The sequence below is a fragment of the Ruditapes philippinarum genome, unplaced genomic scaffold (genome assembly GCF_026571515.1).
Source record: "Ruditapes philippinarum isolate M1 unplaced genomic scaffold, ASM2657151v2 ctg95_1_1_1_1, whole genome shotgun sequence".
Lineage (NCBI taxonomy): Eukaryota > Metazoa > Mollusca > Bivalvia > Venerida > Veneridae > Ruditapes > Ruditapes philippinarum.
Window position 1 is genome coordinate 657,982 of NW_026858117.1, and position 25,227 is coordinate 683,208.

The 25,227-nt window shown below is 31.3% G+C and overlaps 1 protein-coding gene across 4 annotated transcripts in view; it reads left to right on the top strand.

Moving 5' to 3' along the window:
* LOC132752164 (dystrobrevin beta-like) overlaps positions 1 to 25,227 on the top strand; it is an 87,377-nt gene that overhangs the window by 26,939 nt on the left and 35,211 nt on the right. For 3 of the 4 annotated variants that reach the window (XM_060742457.1, XM_060742458.1, XM_060742455.1), the window contains 8 exons: positions 671 to 751; positions 2,586 to 2,799; positions 8,691 to 8,776; positions 10,143 to 10,294; positions 11,407 to 11,515; positions 15,196 to 15,362; positions 15,703 to 15,833; positions 18,026 to 18,064. In XM_060742457.1, the coding sequence (XP_060598440.1) occupies positions 671 to 751; positions 2,586 to 2,799; positions 8,691 to 8,776; positions 10,143 to 10,294; positions 11,407 to 11,515; positions 15,196 to 15,362; positions 15,703 to 15,833; positions 18,026 to 18,064 (979 nt within the window). The remainder of the gene's footprint in view (positions 1 to 670; positions 752 to 2,585; positions 2,800 to 8,690; positions 8,777 to 10,142; positions 10,295 to 11,406; positions 11,516 to 15,195; positions 15,363 to 15,702; positions 15,834 to 18,025; positions 18,065 to 25,227) is intronic. The other variant, XM_060742456.1, reaches the window with a different exon arrangement.

The following is a 25,227-nucleotide window of genomic DNA, read 5'->3' on the forward strand; positions in this document are numbered from 1 at the left end:
TACATGTTCCTTGACATATAGGTTTTAAGTCTCAGTCAAACATTAATCTCAGTTTTCTGTCCTATATCAGACAAAGTGATAAGAAGATTAGCTTGCCTTTCTGTTGTACAAGAATTATTGGTCCTTGATTTGTAATAAGATATTATTCCTGCAAATTAAAATTTATGTGTGAAATATTACATTAACATGAGCTATGGCTTTTATGTCGGTCTACAGTTCATCCTAAGTATTGTATGATAGAGAGCCCTATATGGGTCACATCTACATTACCTATTATAACTCTGATACTTGCTTGTTTAGGAAACAGCCATGAAATGGACATCAATAAGTTTATAGCCTTCATTGATATCATCCTAACAAGCTAAATACATTTATTTCAACTAAATGCTTGTCCTTATTTAGTTTAAAAAGGAGATATTCAACTTTATATTTTAACTGTTAACACAATTTGCTACAAAAACTTCCTTTTCATATAATCATATTATACTTACCATAATGAGTAACATCCGGATATGTAATGCAGCAAAAAAATTGAATTGCTAGACAAAAATGCCATTAAATACAACCCATTAAATGTGCCAGATTTGATCATTACAGATAGTATAGATGTGAAACACAGGCACTGTCTGGGTATACTTAATAAGCTTTATTTGTTTTTGTATTTTTTCAGGAGCTCAGAACTTTGATGTGATCAGGTTTGCCACATATCGAACAGCATGCAAACTGAGATATATACAGAAGAAAACAAATTGTAAGATAAAAAGTTCCTTGGGTACATCCATAGTACTTGTTGTTTCATCATCAATCTCTTTGCTATTAAGTTTTGTGACATCTTAATGTTTGACTGTTGTCATTGCATTGAGATGATGTTGATGTTAACATTGTAAAGGTCATATACATGTAGTGACTTTCTAGCTGTACTGTTGGAGAAAGCCTTAAAGATATAAGCAGATATCTGTTCTCAACTGCCCCTCTTGATGCCTGAATATAGATATGGTAAATATACTGAACCAAAAAAGAAACTTTCACTTAGATGTACACACTTATATACATGTAGTAGCTTGTAAAACTCGTTTTGTTTGCAAAATCGGTCAGCTAATCCCCATATAAAAGCCCGATATGTTTATTCAACGTAAAATTCGAGTTTCAAAAGGATTGAAAAACTGTACTAACATATCTACATTCAAACTTGGAGAAAGTTTCTTTTTTGTTTCAGTATATTTGCAAAAGTTTGGGAGTGGGAGGGGTGTCCACTCTGGTATCACTTCTTATTTCCTGACATCCTAGACTTGAGCTGAGTCAGAGAAAGTCTGTTTTAATGTCAGTACCTTAACTAGATGTAGCTCCATTGAAGTAGAATATTGAGTTACCAATCCAGTTAAAGTAGTTGTTTTAAATTACACTTCAGAGGGATTGCTTTTTCATTTCTGAAAAGATTTCTAGACAAAGGAAAGGTCAGAACACCAGAATTAGAATGATTATTCAAAATAGAAAATTGGCATGCAAGAAGACTGTAATCACAGTGATAATCGCTGAAAAGATGCAATGTCTAAATTACATGACAATTAGTCAGTTGATAAGATTTCTTTAGAAGTTGAGCAGTTTCCACTTAAGCATTTTATTATATCATATGAAATGTTTTGAGATCAAAGAAAGTGAAGCATGAATTTATAGTGTTCTATGAATTTTATAGCTAAGCCAACAAAGAGTTAAATATTCTCATATCACTTTTAGTCAAATAATTTACATCAGCTGTAAGTTCATGTGTGAAATGTGCTTAAAATAACATACCTTTTTCATTTTTTTATGCCATTACAAAGCTTTGATAGTTTTGTTTTGTAGTTTCAAAAATACATTGTATTATTATATGATGAAAGGCAACTTTTCCTATAAAAGCACATGTAATTGTGTGTGGTTACTTTTTTGTGAAGTTAATTCTCTTAATCTAAAATACCATTAGCCATAATCATGTGCACAAGCATTTTTTTAAATAGCTTCCAAAGCGCTCATTGTTAGTTTTTTGGTCTCTGTCTGACGAAACCTGATTGTATTTCATGGCCACAATTGCTTTCAAGTAATGTTTCCTACATTTAACAAATGTAGTTATGAAATTTAAACAAAGGGGCATCTGAAGCCCTTGTTTGAGTTCAGGTTTTGTTACCCAAACAATGAATGCAGTACAATTTCAGGGCATAGTCACGACTCTTTGAGTTCAGGTTTTGTTACCCAGATGAAGGAAGTATCTTAAGAGCATAGAGAAACTCTTGTTTGAGTCCCAAATGAAGGCAGTGTTTTGAGGGCATACAAAAACTCTTTCAGTTAAGGTTTTGTTACTCTAAGATTAAAGAAGTATATTGTGGGCTATCATGAAATCTTGTATACAGGTTTTGCTACCAAGGTATACAAAGTATATAGACTATATATCAACTTTTATTTGAGTTCAGGTTTTGTTTCCCACTGAAAATGGTAGATACAACATTTATGTGTCTTGGAAACTTTATGTACTACACAGAAGTTTTTCACTAGATATACCTTATTGTGTTGTCATAAGTTCCAAATTAACCAGTATGTTTTCTGTATTACAGTGGAGATGGTAGATATTTGGAACATAATAGAATGTTTCCGGGAGAATGGACTGAACACGCTGGAATCTGACACGGAGCTGAATGCCTCGAGGGTGGAGGCTATATTAACAAGCCTGTATACATCACTAAATAAACGTGTACCAACAACCAGACAAGTGGACGTGAAACTCTGTGTTAACATGCTCTTGAATTGGCTGATTAGTGCATATGATGGGTAATGATTTAATAACATTTATATTGAAAATCTGAGTTATATGAAAACATGACTGCTATGTTTAAGATAATTAAGTTGATAGCATACAGCTATGTAATACATGTAACATGTAACAAAAATATAAGGAAAATAAGATAACAGGTATGAATATAACCAAAAAAAACCCACTAAAATTGATTTGATTTTATTATATGATAAATTATCTGAACAATAACTTGCTCATTTAACCCATTACTTCATATACACGCCTTTTAACGCCTTTTTCACCCCCCCCCCCCTTTCTGTTGTCTCAAATGATGAAAAAATGCCTTATTTAGGCCGCAAACACTTGTTTTTGTTTGAGAAATGTTGTTAAAAAAAGTGACCTCTTTTTCGGCGCGGCCCCCCAACCAAAAGATACACCAGGGGGTTGCCAGAAGGGGGATGTGCCCCCTTCTGTTTGGGGGGTTTGAAGGGGGGCGGAGTCCCCCTCATCGCCAAGAAAATTTTGGACTTGTGAGAGGCTGTAAATGACCCCAGATTGATCATAAGGTAACATGTAACCAACGCTGAAAAGCATTTGACTCTATCTCAATCCATTGAGAAGTTGCAGCACTTTGAAATCAATTTTGATGGAAAAAATCAACGCAAAATAGTGATTTTTGGCAATTTTGAGATGTCCCCTCGTTGCCATGGTAACATAAAATTTAAGCCTGAGCATGTTGTTGCAAGGGCAATGGTCCAGTCAACATTTGTGCCAAGTTTGATTAGTGTTGAAGCAGTTTTTATAGTATTATAGCAATTTGAACTTGTAACGGGAGACTTTTCAATGAAAACAGCCATTTTTCACAAAATGCTCATGAAGTAATGGGTTAATGAAAAAAATAAAAAAATCTACAAAACAACAATTTTTCATCAAATTTATACAACAGGCAATGCTTAAACATGAAAAAACGCGATTTAGGGTAATTTCAAGTATTTTCATCATTTTCTGTTAACCCATTACTTCATATACACGCCTTTTAACGCCTTTTTCACCCCCCCCCCTTTCTGTTGTCTCAAATGATGAAAAAATGCCTTATTTAGGCCGCAAACACTTGTTTTTGTTTGAGAAATGTTGTTAAAAAAAGTGACCTCTTTTTCGGCGCGGCCCCCCAACCAAAAGATACACCAGGGCGTTGCCAGAAGGGGGATGTGCCCCCTTCTGTTTGGGGGGTTTGAAGGGGGGCTGAGTCCCCCTCATCGCCAAGAAAATTTTGGACTTGTGAGAGGCTGTAAATGACCCCAGATTGATCATAAGGTAACATGTAACCAACGCTGAAAAGCATTTGACTCTATCTCAATCCATTGAGAAGTTGCAGCACTTTGAAATCAATTTTGATGGAAAAAATCAACGCAAAATAGTGATTTTTGGCAATTTTGAGATGTCCCCTCGTTGCCATGGTAACATAAAATTTAAGCCTGAGCATGTTGTTGCAAGGGCAATGGTCCAGTCAACATTTGTGCCAAGTTTGATAAGTGTTGAAGCAGTTTTTATAGTATTATAGCAATTTGAACTTGTAACGGGAGACTTTTCAATGAAAACAGCCATTTTTCACAAAATGCTCATGAAGTAATGGGTTAAAATATATATCCATTCCATTCATTGATTTTCCTTATATGTGTATAGCAAAAACTTAAAAAATCTTCTTTGAAAAAAACCAAATAGCTAGAGTTTAGATATTAAGCATGAGACATCTTCTAGTGAGTGTCTACAAAGTTTGTTCAAATAAAAGCCCTGGGGTCAAAATTGGCCCGCCCCGGGGGTCATTGATTTTCCTTATATGTGTATAGCAAAAACTTAAAAATCTTCTTTGAAAAAAACCAAATAGCTACTGTTTAACTATTAAGCATGAAACATCTTCTACTAAGTGTCTACAAAGTTTGTTCAAATAAAAGCCCTGGGGTCAAAACTGGCCCCGTCCCAGGGGTGTCATTGTTTTTAACTATATGTGTATAGTAAAAACTTAAAAAATCTTCTTTTAAAAAACCCAATGAGCTAGAGCTTAGATGTTAAGCATGAAACATCTTCTTATAGGTGTGTACCAAGTTTGTTCAAATAAAAGCCCTTGGGTTAAAATTAGCCCTGCTAGGGGGGGGGGGGGAGGTCATTGTTTTTCATTATATGTGTATAGTAAAAACTTAACATCATGAAACATCTTCTAATGGGTGTCTTCCAAGTTTGTTCAAATAAAAGCCCTGGGGTTTAAACTGGCCTCGCTCCGGGGGGCCTATATACAGGTGAGCGATCTCAGGGCCATCATGGCCCTCTTGTTGTGATATGTTAAAAATTATAAGAATTTAAGATAACACATTCTACTAGTTGCAACTGTAATATTATGCCTTCATAACAACATCATATTTAAATGATATGTCAAATTCTTTTTAAATAATGTTCATTATAGTGCTTAAAGAGTTTAATATTGGTTTAACTAGGAAAGAATGTGAGATATGCTAGGATTAATATTTCTTTTATAAAAAATAGTATGTAAAAAGTTATTCAGTTGTGTAAACAATGTTATATGTTCATCAGGAGGCATGTCCATAAGATAAACTATAAAGGGAGGGATGACCTAATGGTTAAGGTGACTGCCTCTCAACTAAAGGATGATTGTGGGTTTGAACCCTTTGTGGTACTCAACTTAGATTTTTGGTTTGAACCCACACATCCAAAAATTGTTAGATTACTAGTTTTACGCATAAACCAATCAAACAAGCCACCACTGATTTAAATGGTTAGGTCATCCATGCCTGTACAGTAGCATTATAGTTAGTCCTTGCTGAGAGTATTTCAATTATTTTCATTGATGTATTAATTTATTTACAGATGGTTTTTTCGGTCACAGTTATCCCACAAAGCTAATAAATTTCACTGTGTGATATAAGAATATAGTGTGGTGTTGTGATTTATAAATTTCACAGAATGATTTTATATATCAGTGTGAAAATAAGTCATCAATAGTACAATATTGAGAAAAATAAATCAATTTACAAAATATTGGCTACAAATTCTGAATTACTATAGTTGTAAAGTCATTTTTATCCTATTTCAGGTGTCACATACTTTTATTTGTATTTTATATTTTTCTCAGTTATTTGTACTTCATGGTGTAATGACTCCATTTGCTAGTTTATGAGGTCAGATTTATAAACATCATATTAGATTGGGGTATGGCGGGCGGATGGGCGGATGGGCGGCTGGGCGGATGGGCGGATGGGCGGGCGGGCGTCAAACGAAATTGTGTCCGCTCTGTAACTCTTCAACCCTTTGAAGAATTTTGATGAAACTTCAGACAAATGTTTACCACATCAAGATGACGTGCAGAACGCATGTTCCGCATGGCTGGCTCCAAGGTCAAGGTCACAGTGACATTAACATTGAAAATCCTGTTTACATGATTTTAACTTGATTTGGCAGTCAAAGGTCATATCATCTTTGGAGGTAATTTAAAAAAGATATGATATATTATTTCATGTCTACTTTGTAACTTGAAAATTTTAAAAAATTTGAACTTTTTGAAGAATTTTAGAGCAAGCGTATATTTCTATATGATGTTGACCTTGAATTGACTTCATCCTGAAGATCTCATTGAATCCATCTCAGAATTTAGCGCAATTTTTAATGAAAGTCGTTTTCACATGTTACTATACATGTGAATGCTATGTTTGAATAATGTTATTTTAACCAGGTTTTCCGAAGGAAAAAACTGGTTATTAGATTGAGGTATGTCGGCGGGCGGGCGGGCGGACGGGCGTAAACAATTTCTTCTGTGCGCAACTCCTCCTACATTTCTCAACGGATTTTGACCAAACTTTCACAGAACCTTTGTCATTAAGTGCCCTGGCGCATATTGTCGGGGTTTTGTGATTGGATAATATTTGACCTAATTATAGCCCTTTGTTTTTTTTCTTATATAGAATATATAGTGAACAATTTCTTCTGTGCGCAATTCCTCCTATATTTTTGAACGGATTTTGACCAAACTTTCACAGAAGCTTTGTCATGAAGTGCCCTGGCACATATTGTCGGGGTTTTGTGATTGGATAATTTTTTACCTAATTATGGCCCTTTGTTTTTTTTCCTTATAAAGAATATATAGTGAACAATTTCTTCTGTGAGCAACTCCTCCTACATTTCTCAACGGATTTTGACCAAACTTTCACAGAAGCTTTGTCATCAAGTGCCCTGGCACATATTGTCGGGGTTTTGTAATTGGATCATTTTTTACCTAATTATGGCCCTTTGTTTTTTCCTTATACAGAATATATAGTGAACAATTCCTTCTGTGCGCAGCTCCTCCTTCATTTCTCTACGGATTTTGACTAAACTTTCACAGAAGCTTTGTCATTAAGTGCCCTGGGGCATATTGTCGTTTTTTTTTAATTTGATAAAAATAGGCATAATTATGGACCTTTGTTTATTTTCCTTATATAGAATATATAGTGAACAATTTCTTCTGTGCGCAACTCCTCCTACATTTTTCTACGAATTTTGACCAAACTTTCACAGAAGCTTTGTCATCAAGTGCCCTGGCGCATATTGTCGGGGTTATGTGATTGTATAATATTTGACCTCATTATGGCCCTTTGTTTTTTTCCTTATACAGAATATATGGTGAACAATTTCTTCTGTGCGCAATTCCTCCTACATTATTCGTGATTTACATTGCACATAGTTACATTGTTTGTTGCTTGTAATTGTATTTCAACTACAACATATTTATCTACAATGGTGATAATTGAAAACCTGGTTTCATGGCATTGCCATGTTTCTTGTTAATAGTAGTTTAATAAATATCAAGGCAGATTTTTATTTTGATACAAAGTATACGTCTTTTTAATGTATACTTGTAGAGCCATAAAGAAAACACTAAGTGTCAAAGTTTCACTGTTGAACATATATTTAATTTTGGTTTCAATATAAAAAAAATCAATGGCATTAATTTATTCTAATTTTAGTTTCACTTCAAAGAAGATTTATTATATATTTCATTACATCCAGTGTGTACATTTTGGTTAAAATCAATTTCTTCCCGTTTATAATGTTTTTTTATTTCATTATTTTGACACCAATATCATTTATAAGATTTCAGATATAAAGATTGGCTTTAAATTTGAGTGTTTGGTCATCATATTTTGGTATGGGCGAGTAGTTTAAAGGAAAATTTTATGAGAACTTTGTCTGGCAGATGTATTATAGACTGTGTTAGTGTCTGGTATATTTGCTGCAAGCCTTCTTGATATGTTCTAAGTTAATTATAAATGTCTAATTTGATGTTACTTCAGAGGTAATTAAGGCCATAGTCAGTCTCTTCTGCTAAAAATAGAAAATTTAAATTGATTTATCCTTGATTTCTTAAATGTGGAATCATGTTTTTGAAGAGGAGGCAAAAGGCTGTCAGTTCCAAGGTCAGCTTGTGAAATAACATGGCTTTGACATCAGTGGCTCATATATTTGTATTCATATCGTTGTTTTTAAAAAATCATACCTTATATCCCTTACAATAATTGTTGACATACATTTATATTTCACTATGTTTTGTTATATATTTCATTACACAATATTTTGTTATATTTTTCATTACACTATATTTTAAAATATTTTATTACACAATATATTATTATATATTTCATTACAAAATTTTTTATTATATATTTCATTACACTATGTTTTAAAATATTCTATTACACAATATATTATTATATATTTCATTACAAAATATTTCATTATATATTTCATTACACAATATTTTGCTATATATTACATTACACAATATTTTGTTATATTGTAACACCATGTTTTCCTTATAGATATTTCATAACAATTTGTTATATATTACATAACTTTTCAATATTTTTGTTATATATTTCAGGTCAGGATATGGAAGGATCAAGGTGTTTTCTCTGAAGGTAGCATTGTCACATCTGTGTTCAGGAAAACTCATTGATAAATTAAGATGTAAGTTGAGATTTCACTTAACTTACAAGTTTCTATTACCGAGGAATATTCCAATATTTCAGATATTTTCCAAATGAAGTTTTTTCTTGTATTACTTGTTATGAAAAATGAACTTTTACAAGTGAAATAAATATTTCTAAGCAATGAAAATATGAATATTTCTTGTGACACATTAAATGATAGACACTTAATATTCATATGTATTAGATACTTATTAGAATACGTCAAAAAATTTCCAAAATTTGTAAGTAGTTTTGTGTTAAATATTCAAAAAGTTTTTAATGAAAGCCAAACAAAATACTCTGCATTTGAATTAATGACATGGTGTTTCTGTTACTTATTAATTAATGGCTTATTGATCAACTTGGTGAACTGATAAACTTGGATTATCTGGTTTTTGTCAATTAACTTTGATAAATGATCCAGTTAAACCGTCTGCCATTATTATCATTACATTAATGGAAATATGAATTTATCAACAATATATATCTCATTAATATGAAAATGATATGCAAGGTTTATGAATTATTCTTAGTGTCTGCTAGGATAATTTCTCTACAGTTTCAGATAACAAATTATAAACCTGGCCTGAAATAATTCATTTCACTTACAAATGTACCATTAATGGAAACCATTTATATATCACATGCCTCAATTAATATACAACTGGGTCCATTGAAAAAAATATATTGAAACTGAAAGTTTCAAGTTTCAACACCAATAGTAACAAATCATTCTCCCAAGCATGTATTTAAGCTCTACTTTTTGAAGAAAAATTGGATCTATAATGTCATGACCCTCTTGTCAGCATTGGCGTTAGCATTGGTTAATCTATTAGTTAAGGTCCATTTCCTGAGAAACTGTTAAAGCTATTCACTTCAAACTGAATATATTTATTATAATAAAAGTATGCCCTTTCAAAAACACATGCTCAAATAATTCGGGAAAGTGGTGTGCTCTGTCCATGGACAGGTCTTGTGTAATTGCTTGTATAGATAAATGTTGAAAATGGCGATGTAATGATAGCATACAACTATATATATCTAGATTTATATACATGTATATTAGTTGTTAATGTCTGGCAAGTTTTGTCAAGTAGAGCAATCAGTTTTATGAAACTGGGATGTTATGAACATGAGTACAATCCACTTACATATTGGTTACTCCATTTTATATTTTCAACTACCAAGTTAAAGTGTGTTATATACAAAGGTTGAAAATACTAAAAAAACTGTTTAGTTCAAGTAAAGAATGTGGGTTCACTCTTTCAGTTACTGCCTGTTAGACAGAACTAGCATGACTAAGTGCTGTTGAAATTTAACATTGAAATATTTGTTTATTTGATGAGTTGATTTATGTATTTCAGATATATTTACCCAGATATCAGACTCGAGTGGACTGTTAGTAAGACAAAAGTTTGAGCAGTACTTGCAGGCTGTGCTGGCATTACCTACGGCAGTGTTTGAGGGACCGTCCTTTGGTTACAACGAAACTGCAGTTAGAGCATGCTTTGATATGGTAAATAACCTCTTCTTCTTCCTGTAAACAAGTACCCTGTAACAGATTTAAGGAATCTTTTGACACTCGCTTTGAGTCACTAAACCATCAGTACTGTCAGTTGGCTATTAGAATTTAAGCGCTTCATTTTATCATCACTGCTGAACGTATATAGAATGATTTATTTATTCTGAAAAGTTAGGCCAATTGAAAAGAAAAAAATATTTTTAAAGGGAAAAAATAAGACAATGCTTGAATATAAATAGTTTTCATACTAGTAATACTGGCCACATGGGTTCAAACCTCATCAGGGGCAAGTCATTTCCTTGAGCAAGAAACATTACACTCACTGCACTCTACTGGTTGATTCCAGGAATGAAGTGTATCTATAAGCTAATAACTACTAAATTTCTTTATAACCAAATTTGTCCTTTTCAACATTTAAGTGATTTCTCGTGTAGTGACTAATGTCAGTTAACTCTTAGACTGGAATTGCTTATCTCTTTTGTATTTGAAATTACCAAACAGAGACCAAAACTTTTATCTGCTGAATATGGTAGATAAGCATAGCTTTTTGTGATTGAGATAATGCATTCAGTGGTTTCAAAAATCTGCTTCAGATATTCAAGCTAGATATTTGACCTTTATATTGCCCTTTATAATGTCAATGTACCTTATTGCCGATATTTAAATTACTTAATAATTTTGAAATCCCCAAGTCTAATGTCATTTATCTTTGCAATATAACAGAATGTCTAGAGATTAAATAATTATGTTGTTTTGAAACATTATAGCACCTTAAGCATTCTTTCTTTGCAATTCTTTTTGGATTGCTTGTTTGTTTTCAAACCAATGTCAAGTCTTATTTTAGAGACCTAGATCTGCACTTTAAGTCATTTCAATATACTGCTTCCTGGGTGTCATAATCAGTAATCTCACTAGTGTGGATTGTGAAAATCAGAAAAGAATCTAACCAAAAGTGGGATTCGAATCCATGACCTTTAATAAAGGAGTCTGATGCTTTACTCCTACACCAGTCTTTTTCATTTATCCTAAATAAAATATTTTAAACATCAATAGAATAGTTTCAATAGTTAGAATATGTTCCTATCTTATTATGTTTTGTATTTCAGAGAAGTGGCGTGAATATAAACAACTTTCTTAATGTACTTGTGTCTGACCCTGGTCCCCAGTGTCTTATGTGGATGCCAATTTTACATAGGATGATTCAAGTAGAAAACGGTAAATTATAGTTTAACTATTTTCAGAGCTAGTAATGGCAGCTGTAAGCATGTGTCATCTATATATAGCCAGGCTAGAGTACATATCTGTACAGTCTGATGTGAATAAATCATTAAACTTGAACTTGCTGGCAAAAAAGTGATTAGGAAAACTAATTAGATCTAAAAGTGCTGAGCACAGGTGATTATATTGTTTCATCCGAATAGCCTTTAATTTGATCATTTTGAGGATATAACCTGTAGTGTATATATATATATTATTTTGATTCTAACAACAAAAATATGACAATAAAAGTAGAGAGTAATATAATTATTTTATCACCTGAAGCAAATCATATGTTACTGTAAAGAAATATTTTAAAATCTTAAATCTTGTGTTGTTTTCTTGGCTAATGCTTAAGTATTCTACAAGATTTACTTGAGAAATGTTGCAGACTGTATTGGAATAAAATTTAGTGAGATAAATCTACACTAAAGTAAATCTACAGCTGGTCAATAATTTGCAATGAAAATCACTAACCACGTTACAATTTATTGAAGAGCAAGATGTCTAATGTTCATTGAAAATATAATATTTAAATGTACAATTTATCTGCCTCAACTTCAAGGAATGTTATTAAAATATCAAAGGATTGACACATGCAGATTGACTTCTGCAAGTTTGGATTTATATGATTTTATATATTCATTTAGATTATTTTCTTGCAAAATTGAAGTAATGGACAGAGTTCAAGAGTACTGCAATGAATAGATTATGTCTCTTGTTAGCTCGACTTTTTTTTTTTTGAAAAAAAAAGTAGAGGTATTGTTATAGTCAGGTCGGCGTTGCCGTCTCCGTTGCCGTTGCCGTTGCCGTCCGAAAACTTGTACCTGGATCATAACTTTTTTATTTCTTGGTGTATTGTCTTCATACTTGGCCACAACAACCCTTGGGACAAGACCTTTCAGTAGACCACACTAACCTTGACCTTCATCCATAAATGACCTTGACCTTCAAGGTTAAAAGTCCAATTTTTGCTTGTTCATGCTGTTATTGGCTGTTACTTTGTTATTTTTGAATGGATTGTCTTCAAACTTGAACATAGTAATCTTCAAGGATATCCCTTAAAAATAACCAGTCAGACCTTGACATTCACTCATCAATGACCTTGACTTTGAAGGTCAAATTATTGAAATTTTCATTTTTTTGGCTATTATTGGCTGTAACTTTGTTATTTTTGAATGGATTGTCTTCAAACTTGAACATAATAATCTTCAAAGATAACTGTTAAAAATATACCGAATGACCTTGACCTTCACTCATGAATGACATTGCCTTTGAAGGTCAAATTATTGAAATTTTCATTGTTTTGGCAGTAACTGACTGTAACTTTGCTATTTTTGAAGGGATAAACTTCATATTATAACAGAACATTCTTAAGGACCAGACCTTGTTGTTTATCAAACCCAAATTTGCTTGGGCTCTTTAATGACCTTGACCTTGAAGGTTATATTACTGAATTTTCTCAGATTGTGCATTTATTGGTGTGTGTGTATGTATAGTATATGTATTATATATATATATATATATATATATATATATATATATATATATATATATAAATGTGTGTGTGTATATATATACATATATGCAGGTATATATATATATATAAATATATATATATATATATATATGCATGTATATATATATCTATACATATATAGATATATATATATATATCAAATATATATCAAATATATATATATATATATATAGATATATATACATGTATATAATTGCATCATGTTTTTCTATTTTTAGAAATTGCGTCATTTTTTCTATTTTTAGAATTTGCGTCATTGTTGCTATTTTTAGAATTTGCGTCATTTTTTTCTATTTTTAGAAATTGCGTCATTGTTGCTATTTTTAGAAATTGCGTCATTTTTTGTTCTATTTTTAGAAATTGCGTCATTTTTTTCTATTTTTAGAAATTGCTTCATTTTTTTTCTATTTTTAGAAATTGCGTCATGTTTTTCTATTTTTAGAAATTGCTTCATTTTTTTTCTATTTTTAGAAATTGCGTCATGTTTTTCTATTTTTAGAAATTGCGTCATTTTTTCTATTTTTAGAAATTGCGTCATTGTTGCTATTTTTAGAATTTGCGTCATTTTTTTCTATTTTTAGAAATTGCGTCATTGTTGCTATTTTTAGAAATTGCGTCATTTTTTTCTATTTTTAGAAATTGCGTCATTTTTGTTCTATTTTTAGAAATTGCGTCATTGTTTCTATTTTTAGAAATTGCGTCATTTTTTCTATTTTTAGAAATTGCGTCATGTTTTTCTATTTGTGTCATTGTTGCTATTTTTAGAAATTGCGTCATTTTTTTCTATTTTTAGAAATTGCGTCATTTTTTCTATTTTTAGAAATTGCGTCATTTTTTTTTCTATTTTTAGAATTTGCGTCATTGTTTCTATTTTTAGAAATTGCGTCATTTTTTCTATTTTTAGAAATTGCGTCATTTTTTCTATTTTTAGAAATTGCGTCATTGTTGCTATTTTTAGAAATTGCGTCATTGTTGCTATTTTTAGAAATTGCGTCATTGTTGCTATTTTTAGAAATTGCGTACTGTTGCTATTTTTAGAAATATGCTTAATGTTTCTATTCATATATATACAAAATATATAAACAAAACTAATGTGACAAGACAGACCAACTAAATTTATAAAAAGGAAACATCAACATATGTTCAAACCTTTCTATGTTTGCATTTAGAAAAAGTAAAAAGTCGAGCGTTGCCCCCGCCCGGCGGTGGCTCTTGTTTTTGCTAATGGCACAGATGTTTATTTCACTGAGAAGTAAAATCTCAGTAAAGCAAGCTGTTTGTTGACAACATTTATTGACATGTTGAATGGCAAAGTTAAACACAAGGGAAGCAACTACCTATCATTAACGTGCCTTTTATTCTAATAAGAACTGTATTATAGATACAAAAATGGAATCTTTTAGGTCTGCTGTAATTACCGCAGAGAAGATTAATAATAAAAATTCAACAACATTTCTTGGCTGTACTGTGCACAACAAATTCTATTTTGTTTTACTAAGAATATGATTTTATGTATGGCCTGGATTCGTCAACTAATTATATGAATGAAAATTTCTCTGTAAGGCAGAGAAATACTTTTATAGGGAAATTTGTAGATATTTGTGAAGTCAGCATTTTATTAAGACAATACAGGTACAAAATGTGGGGATGCTGATGTTATAAGATTACTACTGAATAGATTGAATCAAAATACAGCTTTGATCTTCACATGATAAATCCCCTGTGTGTTAACATTGCCTTACCAATTGATCTAGCTTGCATGTTTTCATACCAGGCATTATTTAAATAATCATGGGTTTACCTGAATTTTTAATTCCCTTACAAGGCATGAATGATCTAGTGTTGTTGTTTTGTTTTTTCAAAAAAAAAGTGGATAAGAAGGTTTTGAATCTTTCTACAACTGGTCTCATAGGCTTTACCTGAATAATTCAAAGCAAAAAAAAATTGAAACAGAATAAGAATGCTTTCCACGGTACATTGTATAGTTAAACATGCAGTGCAGGGCAAGCATGGCCTAGAGGTACAAAGTGCATTTACTATTTCCGATAATTTAGGTTTTGTTTTTTTTTTTCATTTTATTGTTACTGTATAATTTCAGTGTTTCACCCTGTACAATGTGATGGCTGCCACAGGGAGTCATTTATGGGTTTCCGGTACAGATGTCAGCGCTGTCACAATTACCAGCTGTGCCAGGACTGTTTTTGGCGTGGACGCACCTCTGGCAACCATAGTCATGACCACCAGATGAAAGAATATCTCTCCTATGTAATTTTTTCATCCCAGTTCTTACATCTGTAAACATAAAATTTGAATTTCTTAAATGAATTTTGGTCATTTTTCACAATTAGAATTTCACTCTGGAAAAATGGAGTGAGCGAACGATCTGAAATTTTGAACACAAATTATCGGTCCAGACCTACATCAAATTGAACATTAATCTCGAAAACTTATTTCCAGTCTCATCATATTAAAAAACCTCAGTGCAATCCCATTAAAGTATTACTGACAAGAAGAGTATGTTCCTGAAAATTAAATGAAAAATTCTGTGTTCAGTTTTGACAAGTACAATAACTTGTATAATTTAGATAATTTACCAATGTTTCAGAAATCTCCGGCAAAGCAAATAGGTCATTCCATAAAGAAGTCATTCCACTGTGTTCCGAGTAAATCACTGGATGAGAAACCTCCGAGTTTCCCTGAACTACCTGAAAAAACAGTTGACCTGTCATATATAGTGTAAGTAGCATCTCAGAAAATTTATTCCACAATATGTAATTTATATGCCTACATGGCAAGGGAGGTAATTCATGTACAACTTTCAAAGATTTTTTTTTTAGTTTCTTTGCCTTAGATCTAAAATTATGAATAATTAGGATAGCTTTAGACAATAGATTATCTTTATTTACATGTATTTAGTCTTAGGGTCTTCACTTTTGTATTTATTTCCTAAAAAATATTCAAGTTTTTCTAGCATAGCACTTAAAAAAAGTTGATTTTGGAATTCATATTTTCACTTTTGTTTGCATTTTACAATATTCTGTACAGTCAACTATCGTTATCTCGACATCGCTTTTCTCGATATTTCGTTATCTCGATGAAATTTTTAAAGTCCCGATTTTCTTCCTTCTTTATCTATATTGGAAATATTTGTTTATCTTGATATTTCTATTTCGATATTTTCAGTATCTCGATGTAAAATTTCAGCCCCAACAGTTATTTTCACACTATTATCCTTTGTTTATCTCGACGAATAGTTTTCTTTCGTCTGTTCCCTTCAGACCTGTGAAAAACACAATCTAGACGATAATTGCTAATAGCGCGTGTCATAATGACGATTATGTTTGTAACAAGTTAAGCTGTTTTTATAAAAGTTAATCTATTTAGCGTGTTGATTGACTTATGTCCAAAATGAGTGAATTTTACATTCTTTTTTTAAATATTCGAACACTGTATCAATTCATTATGACTTTAAATTTAAATGAAATAGTGAAAGTATAGAAACGCTTTCGTTGCAATATTGTTTCACAACATCACCACCAAATCAATCAGCGGTCGAACAATCTCGAGAAAGACCCGATAAATAACCCGGGAGGATATCCGAATCAACCATATCCGATATCCGATTCACTATATTGGTGTAAAACTGAGTAAACCTCATTATGTGTTTTTATCACAGACACCCGTATGTCCGCTGGTAAACATCCGCCAATGTATCTTTGTTAAATATTGACTAGGCCTATGAAAACAAGACATAGGGATATTATAGTTTATTTGACATAAGGTATGCACATGTCTTTTGTAAAAATCAGTCTCGCTTTGTTCTTACCCTAATATGTTTATCTCGACATTTCGTTATCTCGATATCTTTTGGACAGTCCCAATGACTTCGAGATAACGAGAGTCGACTGTATTTAAATTTATTTATATAGAAGAGTTTGAACAATGTTTCTTTGATAACTGATGTATTGATATTTGGCTGATTTAAATTTCACAAAAATGAGATATAGTAGTTAAAGACCAATTTATATGGCAACTTTATTTTCCAAAATTGATACATTGCTGATCAGTGTAAGTTTTTGATAAAATTCAAACTTAATGCTCATGCATAGTATCTGGACAATAAATGTTCATTAATAATTCCTTTGAAAATTATTCCAGTATTAATTCTTTGGACATAAAATGAGAAGTTTTGTAAACTGTGAAATGTATTTACTTTACTTGCCACATTCTCCAGTTTACCATTACCTTCAATTTACAGTTATCACTTATATTATTTCTATACTTTTTTTTTTTAGAAATTCACAGTATTGTTTCTTACACATTAGAAGTTTGAACTTTTCATGCACTTTAAATAGGATTCATTAGATTTTACATTGCAGTTATAGGCTATGACATAGTGTACATATAATGTACATGTATATCTGCACTGTTACTATATGTTACCTTTTGTTACCAGTGATCTATCATAAACATGTATAATATATATCTTGACCATGATAATTTAACAGCAAATATTTCTGTGAATAAAAATGTTTTTATAAAAAAGTCATCTTTGTGGTTAAATGAAGTTAATTTTTAAATAGGATAAGACATATTTTATCATTTAAAGTATGAATTAAGTAAGCCTTTACAAAATATGCATAAACAATAAAAAAAAAAAAGATTCTTTTGAAAGAGAGAAAGGCAGTTTTATCATTTGGTTGTTATTTCTTTTTTACCTAACATAAAGATAAAGTAATACTTCACTGATATAAAAAAGGAGGTAAAAGAAATGTGCTTAAATACTGAATATGTAAAAAAAAAATTAGGCAAAGGAATTGTGTGTAAATACATTATACGAAAATGATCACTGTTGTAACATGGGTAAACAAAAACTGTCACTTTTTTACTTTATAATTTACTATTGTAGTACTGCTTTGTTTTTCCAGTCGAGAACCTTCGGATGAGTGCCTTCCATTGTTAGTCATGTATGTTCTCCTTTATAGCATGTTTTTGACCAAATCAACAATACCTCACTCTGTAAAAGTTCTTGTTTGTTTTGCTGGTATTGTACACAGAACAAAATGATACTGTTCATAAAGTAGATTAAAAAATGTTGTTATATTAGACTAGGATGATATAAAATCTACTCCTGTTCCATAAAGATATCTATAAAGGTAAATATGAAGTATAAATAAATATAGAAAATTGAGAACTTTGCAATGTTTGGTTGAGGTGTCTTTTACAGAATAAATTTAGTTCAGTGAGAAATAATACCTTCTATACAAGAGGCAGCATATATACTTTTATATGTGACCTGTTTGTCACTGCTAATGTTGTATCTTGGTGTCACCCACAAGGACTTTGGATTCTTTCATGTGAGGAAGCTATCCAGTTGGTGATTCTACTCCGGTGCCCGTTCATACCTGAAATAATGAACGGACGTGCACCTGAGGTCTTCCTCCACAGTAAAGCTGGAATGTCGCCATATGACCCATACTGTGTCAGTGTGACGTAAAACCTAATCAAACAAACAAACAAACATCTTGGTGTCACAGAGTGAGAAAAATAAGCTGCATATTCCTAGGAATACCTTTCTGCAATTTTTACAAACAGTTCAACTACCTGTCTTTCTACATATTTTCTGCCATATTTGTGAATAGTTCTATAAATGTGACATTAGTGATTAATAATTATAAGAGAGAAAAAAGGGTAAGGGCTTGCTAATTATAAAATATTTGTATAATTTGTTACTAAGGTCTTCTTCTTTCTATTGGTTCCTTACACGATAAGTTGTATTTGGTATTCCAGCATTGCTATGCAAGAACTTTTACAGGGTCAGTTAAACATAAAGAGTTGAAGAATGAAAGATATATAGTTTTGCCTAATAATAAAGGTGAAGAGCATGAGTTAGATGTAACATGAATGTTGGAAACTTTAACAGATATGTTTTGTATTGTTATATTAAAGTATCTTCTCAACTTTAATCGGGAACTGATTTCTTGTAATTGGCTTGTAGAGATTAATTGGTTATTATTTTCATCAATGATCTATCCCATCTGTTGAATATCAAGAATTTTACAAACAAATATCAATCAATGGGACTAATTGTTAGGAAATCTAGCAGGTATATTTTCCATAAGATTTAAGTTTTTGTCAATGTTACATTATACTTGTTGCCATGGTAACTTGTTGGAGACACACAGAATATGGCATTTATTTAAAGCAATATGACTCATATGAGTGGTAAATTGCCTTCGTTACACTATTTTTGTTACAAATATTCATATCCAGAATAATCCAAAGAAATGGTGGTGGTTGAGCGTGGAGGGTGGTGGGGAGAATTCATTTGTAAAAAGTACAATGCAGCCTCTTAAAATGTTGATTTGGACAGAGATTATTTGAGTATTGTTTTATTTTATAATTTGCATGTGTTTGTTAGATAATAAGTTTAATAGACCTGAAATGTTTTTTTTGTTTTTTTTAATAAGGTCTAACCATGTTAGAATATACTTGTATATTAGAGAATTAGTGTATTATATTTTGTCCTAAAGTTCAAATAGTTAATATGCTGTAGTTATTAGTGATATATATAAATGTTGTTTTGATATTTTAGTAATTGTAAATCTTCAGTTAATCAATTGCATGAAAGGTTAATCATACATTATTTTGATGGTTTATACTTCAATATTGGTTGTAAGTTTAACCATTTCACTGCCATAGGGATGGCTTATGCCGTCCCTGTTATTTTCGGCGTATTTGCCATATGGACGGCTTTAGCCGTTTCTATAATAATAATAGTAAAAGTAATAAATTAATAATAATAATAATAGTAATAGTAATAAAAATTAATAATAATAATAATAAAAATAATAATAAATATAAAGAAAATTATACCATCGACAATAATTATTATTATACTCACAGATTTGGAAACATATATAATTATTATAATACTAATAACAAATAATAATAATTATATTAATTAATAATATAGTAATTTTCTTAGGAAACCCTCTGGCAAATAGGTGATCAATAAAACAATAACCCTCTGGCAACGAAAGGGTTAACATCAAATAATACATCTGCTTCAGTTGTATGATCGGTTATTTTCACTATTAGATATGGTCATTGTAATAGAGCTGTATCTGTATTTTTGAAGTAAATAAGGTTATAAGGTTAATGATAGACTTGTATCAGTTTAAACTTTATTTATTCAATAGTTTCCTCGTGGCTGAGGGGTTGGTTGCCTAGCATAAGAATTGCAGCCAATGTTTATCCTTATGTGAATTTAAGAGGCCACTAAATGGGTTCAAATTTCTGGAGTGTATGCATCTTAGCTCCAGCAGGTGAGGTGGTTTTGACCCATGGTGTTGCTTTAAGTTTGTAACACCCAAGGTTATCCAAAATCATTTTTCCTGTTTTGGCACAGTATGACCTAAATTGTGTTGGTGTGCCGTAAAACAAAAAAAAACAAAAAACAACAACAAAAAATTAATATTGTACATATAGGAGTAAGTAAAGCACCAAGCACCAATCATATGACTACATTTGTAATTTTGTCATTTAATTCTATGCAATTCCATATGTTCAAGGGTGATTTTAATTTTCAATATTTTCTGCCTAAATTTCTATAAAGTTATGATATTTTTTCATAGGAAGATAATGTAGATGCATCAAAGTAAGGCTATATGTTTATATATTACCCTGAAATTACCTTTACTAGCCTTTCTGTTCATTAATATCTGGTTACCTGAATATATATACTAATTATACATAACAGTTTGTGACCTATTTGATTTTATGGTTGTCTTATGATAGCCATTGTTATTAATATTCATTAACACCCCAAAAAAATCTTTCAGTGTGTTCAAGCTAATAAAATTCCTGTTGTTCCTTTTATCTTGTTCGGAATGTTGTTAAAACAAGTTTAAATTGTACAGTTAACATGTTGAGTTTGACTATTTAAAGAATTAATGGGGCTATGCTTCAACTCACTTGTACATCAGTGTTGATGTCCGTATATCAGCAAAACACTTTGGACTTTTTAAATGCAATCTCATGTACATCTTATTATCTTACAAACCCAATTACAAGTAGAGAAACTGATAGCGAACAGCATGGATCCTGATCAGACTGCGCGAATGCGCAGCCTGGTCTGGATCCGTGCTGGTCGCAAACGCATTATGTTGGTTTTGTCATGACGCGGCTCATAATGTCAAGTGTTTGAAATCACAATTCCAAATCACTAACTGTAGCCTTGTGATTTACTAATTTAAAGCCCTTTGTAAATTTATTGGTTAAAGACATGCACGCATGATCAATTTACAAAACTATTGAAGGTATTGAATTTAAACTCCATGTTTGTCTTTAATATACTTATAGGTTTTACTTTCAATGCCTGTAACTGTTGAACTTAGAAAAACATACTTGGTTGACATCTTTCCCTTTTTGAATTCCTAGATTATCTAGACTCTTGTTTTATTATCCAGCAATGAGTAATGTTAAACATGGTATCCTTAGCTCCTGGCAGCGCTTGTTTTTTATAGTCAACAGTCAGATATATTTTTCAAGCTCAAGTTTATATATAGATGGAAGAGGTCATACAAAAAAGTATGAGATATTTTGTATAAAATAATGTAATTTGCTCTGTCGGTCTGGTTAATGATTAGTCTGTTGAGTACTAAGCAGATCTTTTCACAGACAGTGTTACAGCAGATTTAAACCTGTCAAAGAAAAACCTACTATAGTCTGTCCCATTAAAAATGGAAATGAACTTTTGCCTGATATGAATTAACAAAACGACGTTGAATAAAAAAATAAAACGTTTTTGTAAACTAAAAAAGTCACCCTCGAGATTTTTCAGGATTTTACTCTAAAGTGTCTACTTTTCATGTGAAAGCAAATTTTGATTTCTCTATGGTAAATCTCTGTTGTTTATTTTCCATAGCCATTGCCGAAGTACTCTTCATTTGAAGATGAACGGGAGAAAGCACGTGTCATGTTTCTAAAATATACATGAGGTTCTCGGGGTTGTTTCATGATTATTTTACAAAGCTGGATCTACAAGATGTAACAGTTTAGTTGCAATGCATGATGGAAAACTTTAAAAAATGAAAAATAAACAACAAGAAAACCGAGTCATATGGAGTTGATCTAGAAATTGCACTTAATTTTAAGCTGAATAGAATCCCTATGAACTTTATAAACGTCAAGACAAATTCGCATTCTGAAGATTCCTTCATTGCCAGTTTCTATCCAGTTCCGTAGATCCCATTTTTTACTTCAAAAATCCTGAATGGCATGACTCCTACACTTTTGATGATCCAGATTTTTTAAACTGGTAATCCGTCTCATTATTAAAACATTGTTCAATTTGTAGCTTTATCTGGGTTTAAGCAAATGAAATATGTAAATGAAACACATCATAATTCAGCATGTTCCAAATCCATAATTCAAGAACGGCCCATCAATTTTAGGTGTCAACATCACAATGCTTATGGATTCCTGGAAAAATAACTTTATTACGTCAACAACAATTTACGAAATATAATTATGACTTAACAAAAATGCCTCGCGCTTTTTATGGATGATTTCAGTTGCGGCATTGATAGGGGGCGGTTAGGCATATGTAACCTTTAAGCGTTGAGATAAATTTGTCTTGATGGCATTTAAAATAATTTTTGTATACCCAGATTTTGCAACTTAACCTTCAATTCATATATTAATAATATAAAACTTTTGATAACATTTAAAAATAATTTTAAACACACTTAATGACATGAATCTACAACAGTACAATATATACTTCTTTCATTAGTTACATATAACATTCGTTTTAATTTTATGTTTTTAAACTATTTTACATATTTATCAGAAATGATTCACCTACATATGATCTCGTTATTCAAGACTTCTGTAACTCCTACTCTTTTAGCTTCAAAATATACAATACGCGGTATTTTTTCTCCCGCGAAAAATATGCTAGATCTATTGTTTTTTCACTGAATATTTTCAAATTGTAGAAAGGCTAAAATTATTGAGAACGTCACTCGATGTTTCTCTTTGACTCGACCTACCCTTCAAATTAACAAAATAATTATATGTAACACTTTGAGTCTACAAATAAAACACTTATTGTCGCTTATTGAAACTTACTCTTAATAATATCAAATCACCGCCGGTATTTCTGGACATTTTGTTGAATTGTGAGACGGGGAGTTAAATCTGTATTTACGAGCTTAAAGTGTATAATATGCCTACGTTTGATTGCTTAAACTAGAAAACATAATATTATGTTCTTATAATTTACATTTTATTGAGAACGTCACTTGGTGTTTCTCTTTGACTCGACCTACCCTTCATATTAACAAAATAATTATATGTAACACTTTGAGTCTACAAATATTTTCAAATTGTAGAAAGGCTAAAATTATTGAGAACGTCACTCGATGTTTCTCTTTGACTCGACCTACCCTTCAAATTAACAAAATAATTATATGTAACACTTTGAGTCTACAAATAAAACACTTATTGTCGCTTATTGAAACTTACTCTTAATAATATCAAATCACCGCCGGTATTTCTGGACATTTTGTTGAATTGTGAGACGGGGAGTTAAATCTGTATTTACGAGCTTAAAGTGTATAATATGCCTACGTTTGATTGCTTAAACTAGAAAGCATAATATTATGTTCTTATAATTTACATTTTATTGAGAACGTCACTTGGTGTTTCTCTTTGACTCGACCTACCCTTCATATTAACAAAATAATTATATGTAACACTTTGAGTCTACAAATATTTTCAAATTTTAGGAAGGCTAAAATTATTGAGAACGTCACTCGATGTTTCTCTTTGACTCGACCTACCCTTCAAATTAACAAAATAATTATATGTAACACTTTGAGTCTACAAATAAAACACTTATTGTCGCTTATTGAAACTTACTCTTAATAATATCAAATCACCGCCGGTATTTCTGGACATTTTGTTGAATTGTGAGACGGGGAGTTAAATCTGTATTTACGAGCTTAAAGTGTATATGCCTACGTTTGATTGCTTAAACTAGAAAGCATAATATTATGTTCTTATAATTTACATTTTCCTCGAACGCAAGTCTGTGTTCTCTCGTTAGCGAGGGAGTTAGTTAAAGATGAGTTAAAGAAGATACTGTGGTAACAAGCAAACCAATGCTGAACATAAAGTGAATCAGTTTTCCTTTCTTTATATTTTTTAAAGATTTGCATGATAATGTCGTATTTGTTGGCAATTTCTTGTGAAAGTTGAAACCTACGGAAAGTTTTAGCGCAATCGTGATATCGCAGCCGAAATAAGAAGGGTACCATATTTTTTTATCCCTTCGAACCTGGTCAATTTATTTATTTTTGAATAGACGTGATACACACTTATGGACAGAATTCAGACAACTACAGAATTATGTAAATTAAACATTAATTAGCGAAGAACCATTTTTTATAGTCTTCTAGCTAGTGTTCCCGCTCCCCTACGACGCGTTGCGGTATTCAAGATACGCGCTTGATTGAAAAGCTATCTAATGTTCTTTTTCTCTTAAAAAATATAAAATACGACAGTATATCATGGTAATTAATTAAATCTTTGTGTGTTAGAATATATAAAGCTTACTGATATTTTCACTTCAAATGATTTTGATTATTTTAAATAATGGTTTGCTAGTAAAATTGCCTTTTTGACACCAACTTTGTTGTCATTTTCATTTTAATGATAACATTTAGCTATTCATCAGTAAGTAAATAATAATAATAATTTTTTATAATTACCGTGTACATTTCATGGTAATTGTGAGACAAACCCTAAATGACGTCTGTATGGGCGCCGCCATTTTGAAATGGACGTCACGTCAGGTTACAACGTAAGTCAACGGGAAAAATATAATTTTGACCATATTACTGACTTTTTGAAAAAAATGAAAAACATGCCTAGAGATATTGACGTCAGGGTTAACATGACATTAATTTAAATGATTTTACTATTATATTAAATAAAAAATGGAATGTTCAAATTTGATGGGACAGACTATAATAATATGTCTTTTTACAAAAATTAATTTTCTTTATAATTTCTATCATAACCTTACTTTGGGTGTTAAATCTCATGTCCCTTATCTTAA